The sequence below is a fragment of the Erythranthe guttata genome, chromosome 14, assembly GCF_056151865.1.
Source record: "Erythranthe guttata isolate IM_541 chromosome 14, IM_541, whole genome shotgun sequence".
Taxonomy (NCBI): Eukaryota; Viridiplantae; Streptophyta; class Magnoliopsida; order Lamiales; family Phrymaceae; genus Erythranthe; species Erythranthe guttata.
The window spans coordinates 22,875,600-22,888,918 of NC_142546.1; the positions used below are offsets into that span (position 1 = coordinate 22,875,600).

Genomic DNA, 13,319 nt, shown 5'->3' on the forward strand with positions numbered 1-13,319 from the left:
AGGGACAAAAATGTAAAAACCCTTTAAAACTAACGGATTTATTAAAAAACTGACGGTGTTAACATTTTTAACGTTGACCATAAAAAATGTGGGCTGTTTTGATGCATTTTGAAGTTCAGGGGGGTATTTTATACGTTGGGTATAGTTCAGGTATGTAAAATGAAGTTTACCCATATATATATGCCCGCCTGTCCGAATTGAATGTCCCGGCTGGAAAGCAGCTGACGACGTAAGTAATGACAAGCACTTTTGTTTGGTACAAAATTAATTCTCTCTCATCCGTCCAATTTTCTCTCTCTAGCTCTAGCTAAAGCTTCTCCCCCAACCCCCAAATCCAATCCACCTTTTCTGTTTAAATATAGGGTTAAATACAGTTTGCACCCCTAAAGTATACCCTCTGTAACACTTACCCCCTTAAAGTATCATTTGTAACACTTACCCCCCTCAATCACACTTTAATTTGTATTTTAAATTTTAATACCTTAAAAAATTATTTTATTGAAAGGAATAATTAAAAAGATAATTAAATTATACAACTAAAAATATCTGTTGAAAAATACAATATTTTAAAATTTAAAAATATTATCTTGCGTTGGATATTTATTCAATAAATAACATCTAATTGTTGTTGGACCAATTAATCAAAGATACTCTATCGATAAATTTTAAGAAATCAATAAATAACTAATAGAAATCTTAAGTATTTAAATTTAGTTTAGTTCATTAATTTTTTTAGATATATTTTCATTCATTGTTACCCAATATAGAATACTTTTTAAAAAAATTTCAATAATTAATTTTAGTTACTTTTCAATTTTCTATGAACCGTTAATTATTAGATTGTTATGTTTATTATTTTTAAAATTTTAAAATATAAAATAATTGATGTTGAGGGGGGTAAGTGTTACAAATGATAGTTTAAGGGGGTAAGTGTTACATGAGCTATACTTCAGGGGTGCCCTTAAATATATACATACACTACACTTTTTCCATATCACATATTATAACATATAACTGTAAAGTAGTGTAAACCCTAAAAACTATATACCAGCTTAAATAAAGTATACATACATACAAACATATATATATGCATGTCTCCTTCACGAGCTAATTGCAGTAGTACTAGTAGTAGTAGTAGTCGATGGAGTCCAACGCAAGAGCAGGTAATGGTACTGCACGCACTGTACAGAAGTGGGTTGACTAAGCCAAACCCTTCCCAGATAGGGAGAATCACCGCCCAACTTTCCCTCTACGGTAGGGTTCAATCCAAAAACGTGCTTTACTGGTTCCAGAACCGCAAAGCCAGGGATCGGAAAAATCTCAGGAACAAACTGCACCAACAGCAGGAATCCCAACTGTACTATCATCAGCAGCTACTAATTAACAATTATCATAACACTACCCCTTCTCCCTTCGCCCATGATCAAATATTGTTCAATTGTCCCGAACAACGACTTTTCCCACAGGTACGTACTAAAAGCCAAGCGATTTCATTATTGCCTCCTAATTATTTTATAAGCTAAATTGACTGATACGTGTGCACGTTGGTGTAAAGGAGGTTACTGCAGATCGAGGCCGAATGATGATGAACCGTCGTGAACAAACATGGACGGTGGAAGATCTTCCGAAAGAATATTGCTCGATCGAAACGAAGAACGGCCAGGATTCGGTGCGCTACTACAGAAAGAAGAAGCCCCTGGAAACCCTAGAGCTATTTCCCCTCAGACCAACTACTGTGTAATAAGCATTCAAGAAAATTATTAACCATTGCATGCATGCGCCGCCAGCAGCTTTATATATGAACCCTAGCTATCTTTCAAATTAATAATATAGGTGCCATATTGGCATATATAACATGCACGCACTTACTTTCTCTCTCTGCATTCTGTACTTCTCTCTCTCTAAACTAGTCTACCCTACTACCATGCAGACAAGTTTATATATTTTATAATTAATTAATTAATTAATTAATTAATTAATTGTACTGTACTGTTGGCTGTTTTCTGTTTCGCACGTGTTCTTTAATCTGTAGTGATTAAAAATCAAGTGTCAGTCTTAATAGTTTTGACTTTTGCCAATCAGTTTGTAGCCTCGATCGGTTGTTTTCTTCTGTTAAGCATTGCATATTGTGATTTCATTTGTCTGTATATACATATATAATTTCCTTCAAACCTACCATTCAAAAATCACGTGCATATATATATATATATATATATATATATATATATATATATATATATATATATATATATATATATATATATATAAAATTTCCTTTCAAACCTACCATTCCAATGGCGTGGGACTAAATTTCTGCCAGGGGGTTTGGGGGCAGTGGCCCCGAACTGTTTTTAGTCATAAATATTCAATTCGGGAAAAAAATGGCACAAAATAATTTTTTTTTTAATATTTTAATTAAATGATATAGATTAAATTGTATATTGTCCACAATATAATTAGTGGAGCTATATATGTTCAAAAATTTCCCCCTTCTTCTGGTTTTAATTAATGGAAACTATGTTAATTAAACGACGACTGCTCGAATTCTGTTGTTGCGATTGTAAGAGACGTTGGTTTGTTTTGTACATAGAGGGCTGATATATATGACTGTTTAGATATATACATTTAATGACATGAAATCAATTAAAAAATCATTGGCCTGGATTGAATGATCATATATAATTCATGAACACTCGATCTAGTGAAGCTCGATTTTCAACTTAGATCGATCGCTATATACTTTAATTTTCCAGGCCCCGACGAGTAACTGTTTCTAGACCTGCAATTTGCATTAGCTTTCGTCGCAAATTTCTAATATATTCAGAAGTTCTCCTTGTGAAAATGGAAACGGCTCGACGAATTCATGGTGAATTCGTGACAGAGCTTTTTGAGCGGTTTTGTTATCGTTGGATTTCCACAACAGAAAACACCTGAACATAAAAATGATTATATTACATTGTATATATATTCATTCAGTTTGTTTATATACTATGCTTACCTATCCGAGTCGATGGATGTGCATCGACTAAATGCGTAAACACTTTTCTCCAATTCGGCCGTGCAAAATGTGTGTGTATCTGTGTACATATACAAATTTGTTAGTTTGTGTGTGTGTGTGTGTGTGTGTGTGTGTGTGTGTGTGTGTATAATTATCTATATGCGTAATTGTTACCCTGCTATCCGAAACGACATCAACGCCGTTTTTCGCACGTTGCAATGACTGCACCATTGCAATTAGGGCTGATCGAGCGTCTCCTTCCTCGTACACGCTCGACAAATAATTATGCATTTCTATCAGATGCTGCATCAATATATATAATTGAGATAATTAAATTAAATTAAAATTATTTTTTTCCGATCGAGTTTATAACAATGCTTGGATCGGAGTAGCTAGTATTAAATTAGTAGACCTACATACGTACATTATGATCGTATTCTGCAATGTCGTCCATAACGCCTTCGAACCAGTCTAAAGCTCCTTGCTCCCTCGTCACCCAATAGAAATACGCTCTTTCCGGACCCTTCTTTTCCCCGCCTTTTCTTACCTAATCGATACGACGACGAACTTATATATATTTAAATATTTTCGGCTAATTAATTATGATTATTACTTACAGGCTCATTGTTCACTATGTCTTTAATAATGCTAATGAAAGGCGTGGCACCGATTCCCAAACCGATGAGCAGAAGAATGTCGTACTTCTTGTAATTCTGAGCTGGCGCTCCGTACGGCCCCTTAATTATGATTATCGGGAATCTGTTATCAGCAAATGAAAATATAATCATGTGTATATATATATTATATATATATGGATTATCGAATTAAATTTCGTACTGATCCTCGTCAATCTCCGAATATCCCCTGGTTTCCATTCTCATTCGATTTCCCCCTCTTCGTTGCGTAGATCGACCGCATGCCTGCGTAAGTTTCCATAGGATTATTCTTTTAGAGCTATATTTATATATATATATATACATAAAGCAAAAGTATCTAATAATTAAACCTTTGTGAAATAGTTTTTAAGTTCGGTTGTCCAGTCTCCCAATGTGCGTACGTGGATGCTTAGATAGTCGTCGTTTGGTGCCGATGTGATCGAAAATGGATGCCTGCAAATTAATAACTATTAACAATTCATATAAAATAATTAAGATTTTTTATTTTTTCTAAAATATAGAATTAATTGAGTTCATGTGTTATGATAATATTACCACTCGAAACTTGAAATATCAGGACACTTGACAAAAAGGTACATCCCACTCTTGTACTTGAATCCCGGCGGCTTACTCATGTATAGCGCTAACACGTTTCCCGTGTACACGACGGCCTGGAGAATTAACCGTAATTTATGAACAATTAAAATTAATTAAACCAATAAAATAATTTGAACAAAAAAAGAAATGGTATATATATTATAGTACATTAAGGATGTCAACTTCATAGTTGTCGTCGTAAATGGCGAGTATTCTCTCGCTCGTGTAGGCCAGCATCGGCATTGCTACGTACATCCATGTCTGCCAACAACAGCGATTCGTGAATTATGTAAAAAAACTCGTTTGAAATTCGAAAAAAAAAAAGTTGACGTGTTGTACCGTTTTCTTGTACCATTCGTGGGTGAGGACAACGAAATGTCCATGGATGATTAACATGATGTAGACAAAGGCCAGTAAATGATGAGCGTACCAAAACGAGTTAAACCCCGCCAAATGACGAAAAGGCCCCTGCAGCTTAACGACGTTTTTCCGGAAGGAATGCGTTGCTAGTGTGAAAGAAAAAGTCATCAGGACTATCATCATAATGCCCGTTTTACCGATGGTATTTCCCAACAGATCCGAGTAAGTCGGCTGGCGGTAATGAAACGCCCGTCCGAAAATAGCGATGAACTCGTCTTTCGGGCATGATGCTAATCTAACAAAGTTGCAGCTAAGGTGCATCAGTATGTGGAGAATGGAGGCCAAGAAAATTTCCAGGGCGATGATTTTGTGGAAATTAATGTTGTCGTCGAAGGGTATAATCGTCCCGAGGAAAGTTTCTCGGAGCTTTGTGAGGGTTCTTCGGCACACGGGTAATAGAACTAGGGCCATGTTGAATTTTATAGTTTCAGAGGCGGCTTTGGCGAAGCAAAGACAATATCCCATGACTCGAAAAGCAGCCTTTTGTTTGTACTGATAGAATTTCCACGAAAATAGGGAAATCGTCACGCTTGTCCAAAAAACGAGGACCCATATTCTGCGCCAATTTTCGTAGAAATTTTCGGTGTTTTTCGACACTAATTTGCTCATAGGTGTTCGGTATTCTTTAGGGATCATGGTTCGTGCGAGTGTTTCGGTTTTTTCGTGGGGTTTTTTGTCCTTTTCGTTCGAGGCGACCATGCCTCGTAATAGTGCTTCGAGTTGCCACATCTATTTCGGAAAAAATATAAAAATGATTGGATTTAATTAAAGAGGAGAAGAGTTTGAGAGATCGGTTGAAGAAAATGAATCGAGACCTCTATGTATCCTTTATTATCGGGGTCGAGTTCTTCCATGATCAACGAAGCGTAATTCGCAGCGTCTTGCTTGAATCTTGACAGCTTGTTTGCTGAAGCACTCATTACTAGAACCTTAAAAATAACAAAAAAATTAGCACATTCTTGATTCATTAAAAAAAATAGGAAATTAAACAAAAATAAAATAAAAAAAGTAAGTTGATTCTCACTTCTTTAACCTCATCCTCTGATAATTTTCCATCACCATTCTTGTCACACCTGCAAAATTAAATCTAAATTTATTAGTCTCATTAGAAATTAGAATAATTTAAAAAAAAAAAAAAAAAAACACAGAAACACACAGTGGGAAGTTTTATTACATGTCAAAGAAAATTTGGAGCCTAGTATCCAAGTCATGGTTAGTCATGTCTTCCCAAAATACCCTCGCTTGTTTTATGTTTATCCCGTTTTCCGTTACGATATTCCTTCGTCTCGCCAACGCCTCAAACAACTCCCCTGCAAATTCTTCGCTATCTCCCATCCCTTCATTCCCACACAACAACACATGCACATTCACAACCAAATTAAAAAGACCAAAAATAAAATAAAATTACATAATGTAAATATATATATATATATATATATATATATATCAAAAAATAATTAAAAAATACCAATGCATTCGCCAAATTTATCCTTAAAAAGCATTCCGTTTACGGAGTTCTGGTGGAAACGGTTCTCGATGGCTAGCCAGGCCTCTTCTTCTTTCCCGGTGGTTGTTCTGTCGAGAAAACGAAGGCCCATTATACCCCTGTTCACACTCGACGGCGACGAATCCATGTGGGGCCCGCAATCGTGGACCTGATTCCTCTTCATTATGCTGTTTGCCTTCTTCTTTGCATATCTCTCCTTCGCGGTGCCCGATTCTACGTCCGCCATTCCGTCTATCTCTATTTTCTCCAATGTCCATTTTCTCGATTCTCCTTTCGGTAATTCCGACGATGCCATTACAAAATAAAAATATCTCTCTGTTTCTTTTTTTTGTGTTAAAAAGTTTAAACAACTTCCAGGAGAGTGTGTATATAGATAGTATGTACTATATATGTGGGTTGCAGATACAACGGAAGAGAGAGAGGAGAAGAGTTAGTTAAATTAGTTATACTATGATTGTTGGTTCCAACAATGTACCTGAAACATAGGAGGGGTGACAAATGGATATGTAATTATATATATATAGATTCTTGTTTTCAGTCCATTTCACATGGATTTTAAATGTGGATATCTAACATTCATCCAGTATAAATATTACTCGAGCTCTGACAAGGAGACAGGTGGCAACCTCCAAGTCAGCAATTTGTTTTGCAAAAACTACCCCTGTGAAATCTCTAATTGCCTAAAACACCCCTATATTATTTTTTTTAGCAAGGACCCCCTACGAAAATTAGTCAAAGCCGAAAAGGCCCCTGACAGGTTATCATGCTCTACACTCGCCCTATTAGCATCTGGGGGTGCGTTTTAGGACCTGAAATGACCTAAATACCCTTTGTATTAGAAGTTTCAAAACTTACAGATTCACCCCAGAATTTTCAGCACCAAAAAGAAATTTTTAAAATTTTCAATTCAGTCCTTCCTATTCAAAAGGGCCATCTTTCCCGTCGGGAAGAAGATAGAGTCCATTTTTTTTTTCTTTTTTCCTTTTATTTTCTTTTATTAAAATTAAAATATTATTAAAAAATTCACTAGGGAAATTATAGTCATTGACTCATTTTACGTGAGCCTAACAACTAATTTTGAAATAAGGGGCTGTGTTTTTTAAAATAAAACATAAGGAGATTTTTGTTAATTTGTTTAACACGATGATTTTTTCAACGATTATAAATAACACAAGGGGGTCTGTCCTATTAGCTCCAAAAGTTAATAAATATCTCAACTTAAGTGATCGATGGCGTTTAACGACTTTCGTTTATTTATAGCACTTTCTATTTTTTAACGTATTATAAATAGCAAGTTTCCCATCGTAGATGGGAGCTGATTTTCGTGAATTGTCTTTCGTCTTTCTTCTGAACTCTAGCTGTTCTGTGTTCATGGAGTAGATCCCTCGAAGCCTTTTTCAGTTTATAGGTTTCCCGATTTCACTCTTTATTGTAATCGTTTGAAGTTTGTAATAAATACGTTCCATTATTTTCCGTTTCAACTTAGTTCTCTTTCTATTTATACTTTTGAGCATAACACGAAGGTCGTAACAAGTTTTCGTGTCATTTTTTCGATGATTAAATAAGAGAAATTGAAGATGCGATTATGCATCAGAAAGCGCATGTCATCGCATCACAGTCACAACTATAATTGTACATATATCTACAAGAATAAAAAAATCAATAATATCTTATCACTGATCATAAAACAATCATCGAGTCTTGCTTCCTAAACCTCGACACGAAAACTTATATCCTAAATTATCCAGGCCAGTGTAACTGTTCTTGATCAGCATTTCATCTCTTTAAGCCCAAATTAATTGATCAATCAATCAATACATTCTTCTAGAAGTTTTCCTTGTGAAACTGGAACCGTGTAGACGTGTTCATCGTGAACTCCTGACACAGCCTTTTTAGCGGTTTCGTTAACGTCGGACTTCCACAGTAGAAAACACCTGAGAAAATAAATTAATTTTATAATTTTCCAGACATAAAACAATTTCATTAATATATAAGAATTAATGATATTATCTAATTATATATGAAGTTAAATGATGGTGATGGATTTATTTACCGATCCGAGTCGAAGGATGTACGCTCGCTAAATGGCCGAAAACTTTCCTCCAATTGGGCCGTGCGAAATGTGTCCGTATCTATATGTATTTCGGTTGCGAGTTCGATCAGACAACAACCTTAAAATCAGTAAAAAAAAATAAAAGGAAAACAAAAAAAAAATATATGTTCTGTTCTGCTCTGCATGGACTAGTAGTACTAGTGAGAATCTCTTACCCTACTTTCCGAGACAACGTCCACCCCGTTTTTCGCGTGTTGCAGTGACTGCACCATTGCTATTAGGGCTGACCTGGCATCTCCCTCCTCGTACACACTAGTCAAATAGTTGTGCATTTCTATAATATGCTGCAAAAAATAAAAGAAAAAAGATTTTGATAAAGAAAAAATAAAATTTCAAGAAGAATAAAGAAAAAAGATTTTGACGATTTACGTTATGATCGTATTCTGCAATGTCGTCCATAACCCCTTTAAACCAATCGAAAGATCCTTGTTCCCTCGTCACCCAATAGAAATACGCTCTTTCCGGACCTTTCTTATCGCCACCTAGATCATCCGTTAGCACCTGCAAAATGAAAGTTTTGATTCTTTTTCGATCCCATGTTTTTTTTAAGTTGCGTAAAAAGAAATCCGAAACTGCATTCGGCTAAAAATAATAAGTAGTATATATACTTACAGACTCGTTGTTCACTATGTCTTTAATAATGCTAATAAATGGCGTGGCACCAATTCCCAATCCGACGAGCAAGAGAATGTCGTATTTCTTGTAATTCTGAGCTGGCGCTCCGTACGGCCCTTTAATCAAGATACTCGGGAACCTTTTGTCACGAAATTATATTAAGATATACGCAACATGAAAAAAGAATTAAAAGTGTAGAGATCAAAGTTAGTTTCCTCACTCTTGTCGAGTGTCCGAATATGCCTTGGTTTCCATTCTCACTAGATTTCCCCTTCTTGGTTGTGTGCATTGAGGTTCGCACGCCTGTATAAACATTGGTTATGGATTTTTGTACGAACATTTAAATTCATAGTCATAAATTCGATTAAATATGTAATTGACCTTTGCGAATTGGGTTCGAAGCTCTGTAGTCCAGTCGCCCAATGTACGTATATGAACACTTAGATAATCGTCGTCTGGTGCAGAAGTGATGGAAAACGGATGCCTGTAAATTACAACCGAATCGATTTTTTTTATATAAAAATAATAATTCGACGTCGTTAATTAACAAGAATTCGATTAGAACATTGTTTATATTTATATGTATGTTACCACTCGAAACTTGAAATATCGGGACACTTGACGAAAAGGTACATCCCACTCTTGTACTTGAATCCCGGCGGCTTACTCATGTACAGCGCTAACACGTTCCCGGTATATATAACAGCCTGTAATTACAAGAATTCGAATTCGTAATCCGAAAAAAAAGAAAAAGAAAATCGTTTTGAATAATGTGGTTACCTTAATAATGTCAACTTTGTAGTTACGATCGTACAGCGTAAGTATTCTCTCACTAGTGTAGGCCAGCACCGGTACCGCAATATACATCCACGTCTGCGAATATATATACGTTTTAATATAAATTATTCATAGACAAAAAAAATCGAAAAAGAAATTCGTGAAAAAAAAAAACGTACCGTTTTTTTGTACCATTCTCTAGTGAGGTATATGAAGTAGCCATGTATGATCAAGAGCACATACACAATAGCCAATAAATGATGAGCGTACCAAAACGAATTAAACCCGGCCAAATGGTGAAACGGCCACGGCAATTTAACAACGTTCCTTCTAAAAGAATGCGTCGCGAGTGTGAACGAGAAAATCATTAAAACAGTCATTAGAACACCGGTGACTCCGACGGTGGTCCCCACCACGCCCAAGTAAGTCGGCTGCTTGTAATGAAAAGCCGGTCCGAAAATAGCGTCGAACTGGTCCTTCGGGCACGTTGTAAGTCTCACGATATTGCAGCTCATGTGCATGATTATGTGGACAGCTGTCCCTAGTAGAATCTCGATGGCGATGAGCTTGTGGAAATTAATGTTGTCGTCGAAGGGTATAATTGTCCCGAGGAAAGTTTCTCGGAGTTTTGTGAGAGTTCTTCGGCAGACGGGCAAGAGAATGAGGGCCATGTTGAATTTTATAGTTTCGGCTGCGGCTTTGGCGAAGCAGAGACAATATCCCATGACTCGAAAAGCGGCCCGTTGCTTGTATTGGTAGAACTTCCAAGAAAATAGGGAGAGTGTTACGAACGTCCAAAAAACGAGGACGAAGATTCTCCTACGATTCTCGTAGAATCTTTCGGTGTTTTTGGAGAAGAATTTGCTGATTGGGGTTCTGTATTCCTTAGGGATCATGGTTCTTGCGAGTGTTCCGGTTTTTTCCGAGGGCTTTTTGCCTTCGTTCGAGGTCACCATTCCTCTCAATAGTGTTTCGAGTTGCCACATCTGTTTTTCGAGGTAATTATATATTTATAAATCTTTTCAAAAAATTAAATAAATATAAATATATATAAATTAAGAGAAACCTCTATGTATCCTTGATGATCAGGATCAAGCTCTTCCATGATTAAAGAAGCATATGTTGAAGCTTCTTGCTTGAATTTGGACAGCTTGTTTGCTGAGGCACTCATTACTAAAACCTTAAAAATAACAAAAATTAGAAACATTTTCTTGATTCATAAAATTAAAAAAATAATAATAAAAAAAGAGAAATTAAACAAAAAGAAAGGTGTGTAATAATAATTAATTAGTTTGATGATTCTCACTTCTTTAACCTCATCTTCTGATAACTGCCCATCACCATTCTTGTCACACCTAAAAAAAAGTCAAATCTAAATTCATCAACCTATTTTGACTTTTTTTTTTCCATAAAAAAAAAAAACACACACACACACACACAAAAACACACATTGAAAGTTTTCTTACATGTCAAAGAAAATTTGAAGCCTAGTATCCAAGTCATTGTTTGTCATGTCCTCCCAGAATTCCCTAACTTGTTCGATATTTATCCCGTTTTCCGCCACGATATTCCTTCGTCTCGCCAAAGCCTCGAACAACTCCCCGGCAAATTCTTTGCTGTCTCCCATCCCTTCACACACACACACACACAAAACACGTTTCGTAAATAAAATTCACCACGTGCACAATATAATCAACAAACAAAATACACACAATTAAAATAAATAAAGTACCAATGCAGACCCCAAATTTGTCCTTAAACAACATTCCGTCAACGGAATTCTGATTGAACCGCTTCTCGATCGCCTTCCAAGCGTCCTCTTCTTTCCCGGTCCTCGTCCGGTCAAGAAACCGGAGGCTCATCAAACCCTTGGCCGCAGTGGATTCGGTCCTACCCATTTTAGGACCCGAATCTTGAACCCGGTTCCTCTTCATTATACTGCTAGTTTTTCTCTTCAAATATCCCTCTTTCGAAGCGGGGCCCGCTTGCCCTTCTCCCAAAATCGGTACCTCCGACATGCTATCAATATCTATTTTCTCAAGAATCCATTTTACGGATTCCCCTCTCGATAATTCTGACATCTCCGATGATGCCATTAAAAGAAATATCTCTTTTTTTTTTTTTTTTTTTTAAATTCCTACTATTTTAGGAGAGGGTATTTTTATATATATATGTATGCATGTATGGATGAAGAAGATAGCCGGAAAATGAAAAAGGAGAAGGAACAAAGTTAGTTAGATTAGTTATTATACCTCAAAAAGGCATATTTAAAAAGATTCCTTTTGTTTTGGTAAATATGGATGGTTCATTGATCTTATAGTAGCTAAGCTTTAACAAGTTGTTTATTTTTCTTGAATATTAATTGTTCTTCCGTGGTTAGATTCATTGCACAATAGCAATAATAAATCGAGGAAATTAATTATTTTTTTCATATTATTTTTATTATTTAATTTGTTTGGTGACAAATTAGGGGGGAAAAAAGCTTGCCAAGAATTTAGTAGGGGGCACGTCGTTAAGTTAGTTAGGAATGTTAGTTGTGTAGGTAAGGGTTGACATTTTGATTTGGGAATAAAGTAAGGATTGACATTTTTGATTAATTCATGATTGAAGGTGATCTAATGATCACTAAACAACGTGCGTGGAACCTATAAATAAATAATATTTTTATTTTATTATTTTTACGTAAAGGATTTAATTTGAGGTTTAATTCTTGAACTAAACAAAGTACAAACATCGAACAGCAAAATTCTGACATGCAGTTTGATTTGATTATGGGCTTGGGTTACCACTAGTGGGCCATCATGGTAAAGTCCATTTGGGCCTTCTTTGAAAAAAATTATAGAAATTACATTTTTCTTTTGAGAATTGAAACATCGTAACTTTAGCGGTCGATAAGTCGAGATTGTCACATATGGTTAACCTAGTATGATTTACGTCTTTCGTATAGTTTGCAAGCTACTATACGAGAGTGTAGGTTTACGGAGAAGTGTGTATGATAGAATTACCGTACCAAATACCTTGAACCACTACCAGTACCAAACTTTTGGTATTATGAAATTCATTACCATTATCCTACTAAAAAAATTGATATACCAAGAATTCGATACGGCACGGTATGATATCTTATTTAATATCTTAGCCTAATTCACTCTTCATATAAAATAAATAAATCATTAAAATAAAAAATTAATTATTTTTATTTATTAATAATATTACTGGTGGTAAGGTAACCATTCGGTAGAATCTTTTCAATAGATAATTGATATGGTTCGATAAGACAATGGATTGATACAAATTCACTAAGTTTAATTGGTACTATGGTTGCGAGTTCTTTCATTAAAAAAAATTAATAAAAAAGTTAATTGTTATGAAATTAAAATATATTATACATCCACCTTATTTATTATTTTATAATTTTAATAATTTACGAACTCATAATTTTAGTATGAATTTACACTCATCTTCTTCTGACTCAAGTAAAAATATTAGCTGAATGGTTAATGTTTAGGAATTGAATCAAGTATACAATATTCATAGTTAAATATCCTTTTAATTACATATCATGCATAATTATTTTGAAAATATTAATAATTTAGTTTTTACTTTTTTGTTCTTCCTCCTGCTCGTGTCTATTTT

The 13,319-nt window shown here is 35.2% G+C and overlaps 3 protein-coding genes across 4 annotated transcripts; 1 reads left to right on the forward strand and 2 right to left on the reverse strand.

Annotated features, from left to right (window-relative positions):
• Window positions 1–1,166: 1,166 nt before the first annotated feature.
• LOC105958890 (WUSCHEL-related homeobox 4) lies at window positions 1,167–1,741 on the forward strand. The gene is made up of 2 exons (XM_012982893.2): window positions 1,167–1,466; window positions 1,556–1,741. Exons 1-2 carry the CDS (start codon window positions 1,167–1,169, stop codon window positions 1,739–1,741), a joined length of 486 nt encoding a protein of 161 aa, XP_012838347.2.
• A 779-nt stretch (window positions 1,742–2,520) lies between these two features.
• Window positions 2,521–6,671, reverse strand: LOC105958731 (putative respiratory burst oxidase homolog protein H). Its single transcript, XM_088813923.1, has 14 exons — window positions 6,140–6,671; window positions 5,846–6,008; window positions 5,696–5,744; window positions 5,487–5,600; window positions 4,591–5,400; window positions 4,420–4,512; window positions 4,210–4,325; window positions 4,005–4,107; window positions 3,836–3,918; window positions 3,616–3,757; window positions 3,423–3,545; window positions 3,173–3,301; window positions 2,999–3,077; window positions 2,521–2,930 (listed from the first exon to the last, which is right to left on the reverse strand). The coding sequence occupies exons 1-14, from the start codon at window positions 6,471–6,473 to the stop codon at window positions 2,821–2,823; spliced, it is 2,448 nt and encodes an 815-aa protein (XP_088670049.1). The 5' UTR covers window positions 6,474–6,671; the 3' UTR covers window positions 2,521–2,820.
• A 1,033-nt stretch (window positions 6,672–7,704) lies between these two features.
• Window positions 7,705–12,029, reverse strand: LOC105959160 (putative respiratory burst oxidase homolog protein H). Of its 2 annotated transcripts, none has more exons than XM_088814148.1 (14): window positions 11,416–12,029; window positions 11,150–11,312; window positions 10,990–11,038; window positions 10,750–10,863; window positions 9,863–10,669; window positions 9,687–9,779; window positions 9,498–9,613; window positions 9,288–9,390; window positions 9,127–9,209; window positions 8,904–9,045; window positions 8,661–8,792; window positions 8,447–8,575; window positions 8,232–8,310; window positions 7,705–8,112 (listed from the first exon to the last, which is right to left on the reverse strand). In XM_088814148.1, exons 1-14 carry the CDS (start codon window positions 11,777–11,779, stop codon window positions 8,003–8,005), a joined length of 2,484 nt encoding a protein of 827 aa, XP_088670274.1. In that variant the 5' UTR covers window positions 11,780–12,029; the 3' UTR covers window positions 7,705–8,002. The 2 variants fall into 2 exon arrangements, with proteins under 2 accessions (XP_088670274.1, XP_088670275.1); XM_088814149.1 differs by having other exon boundaries at window positions 11,426–11,967.
• Window positions 12,030–13,319: the final 1,290 nt, after the last annotated feature.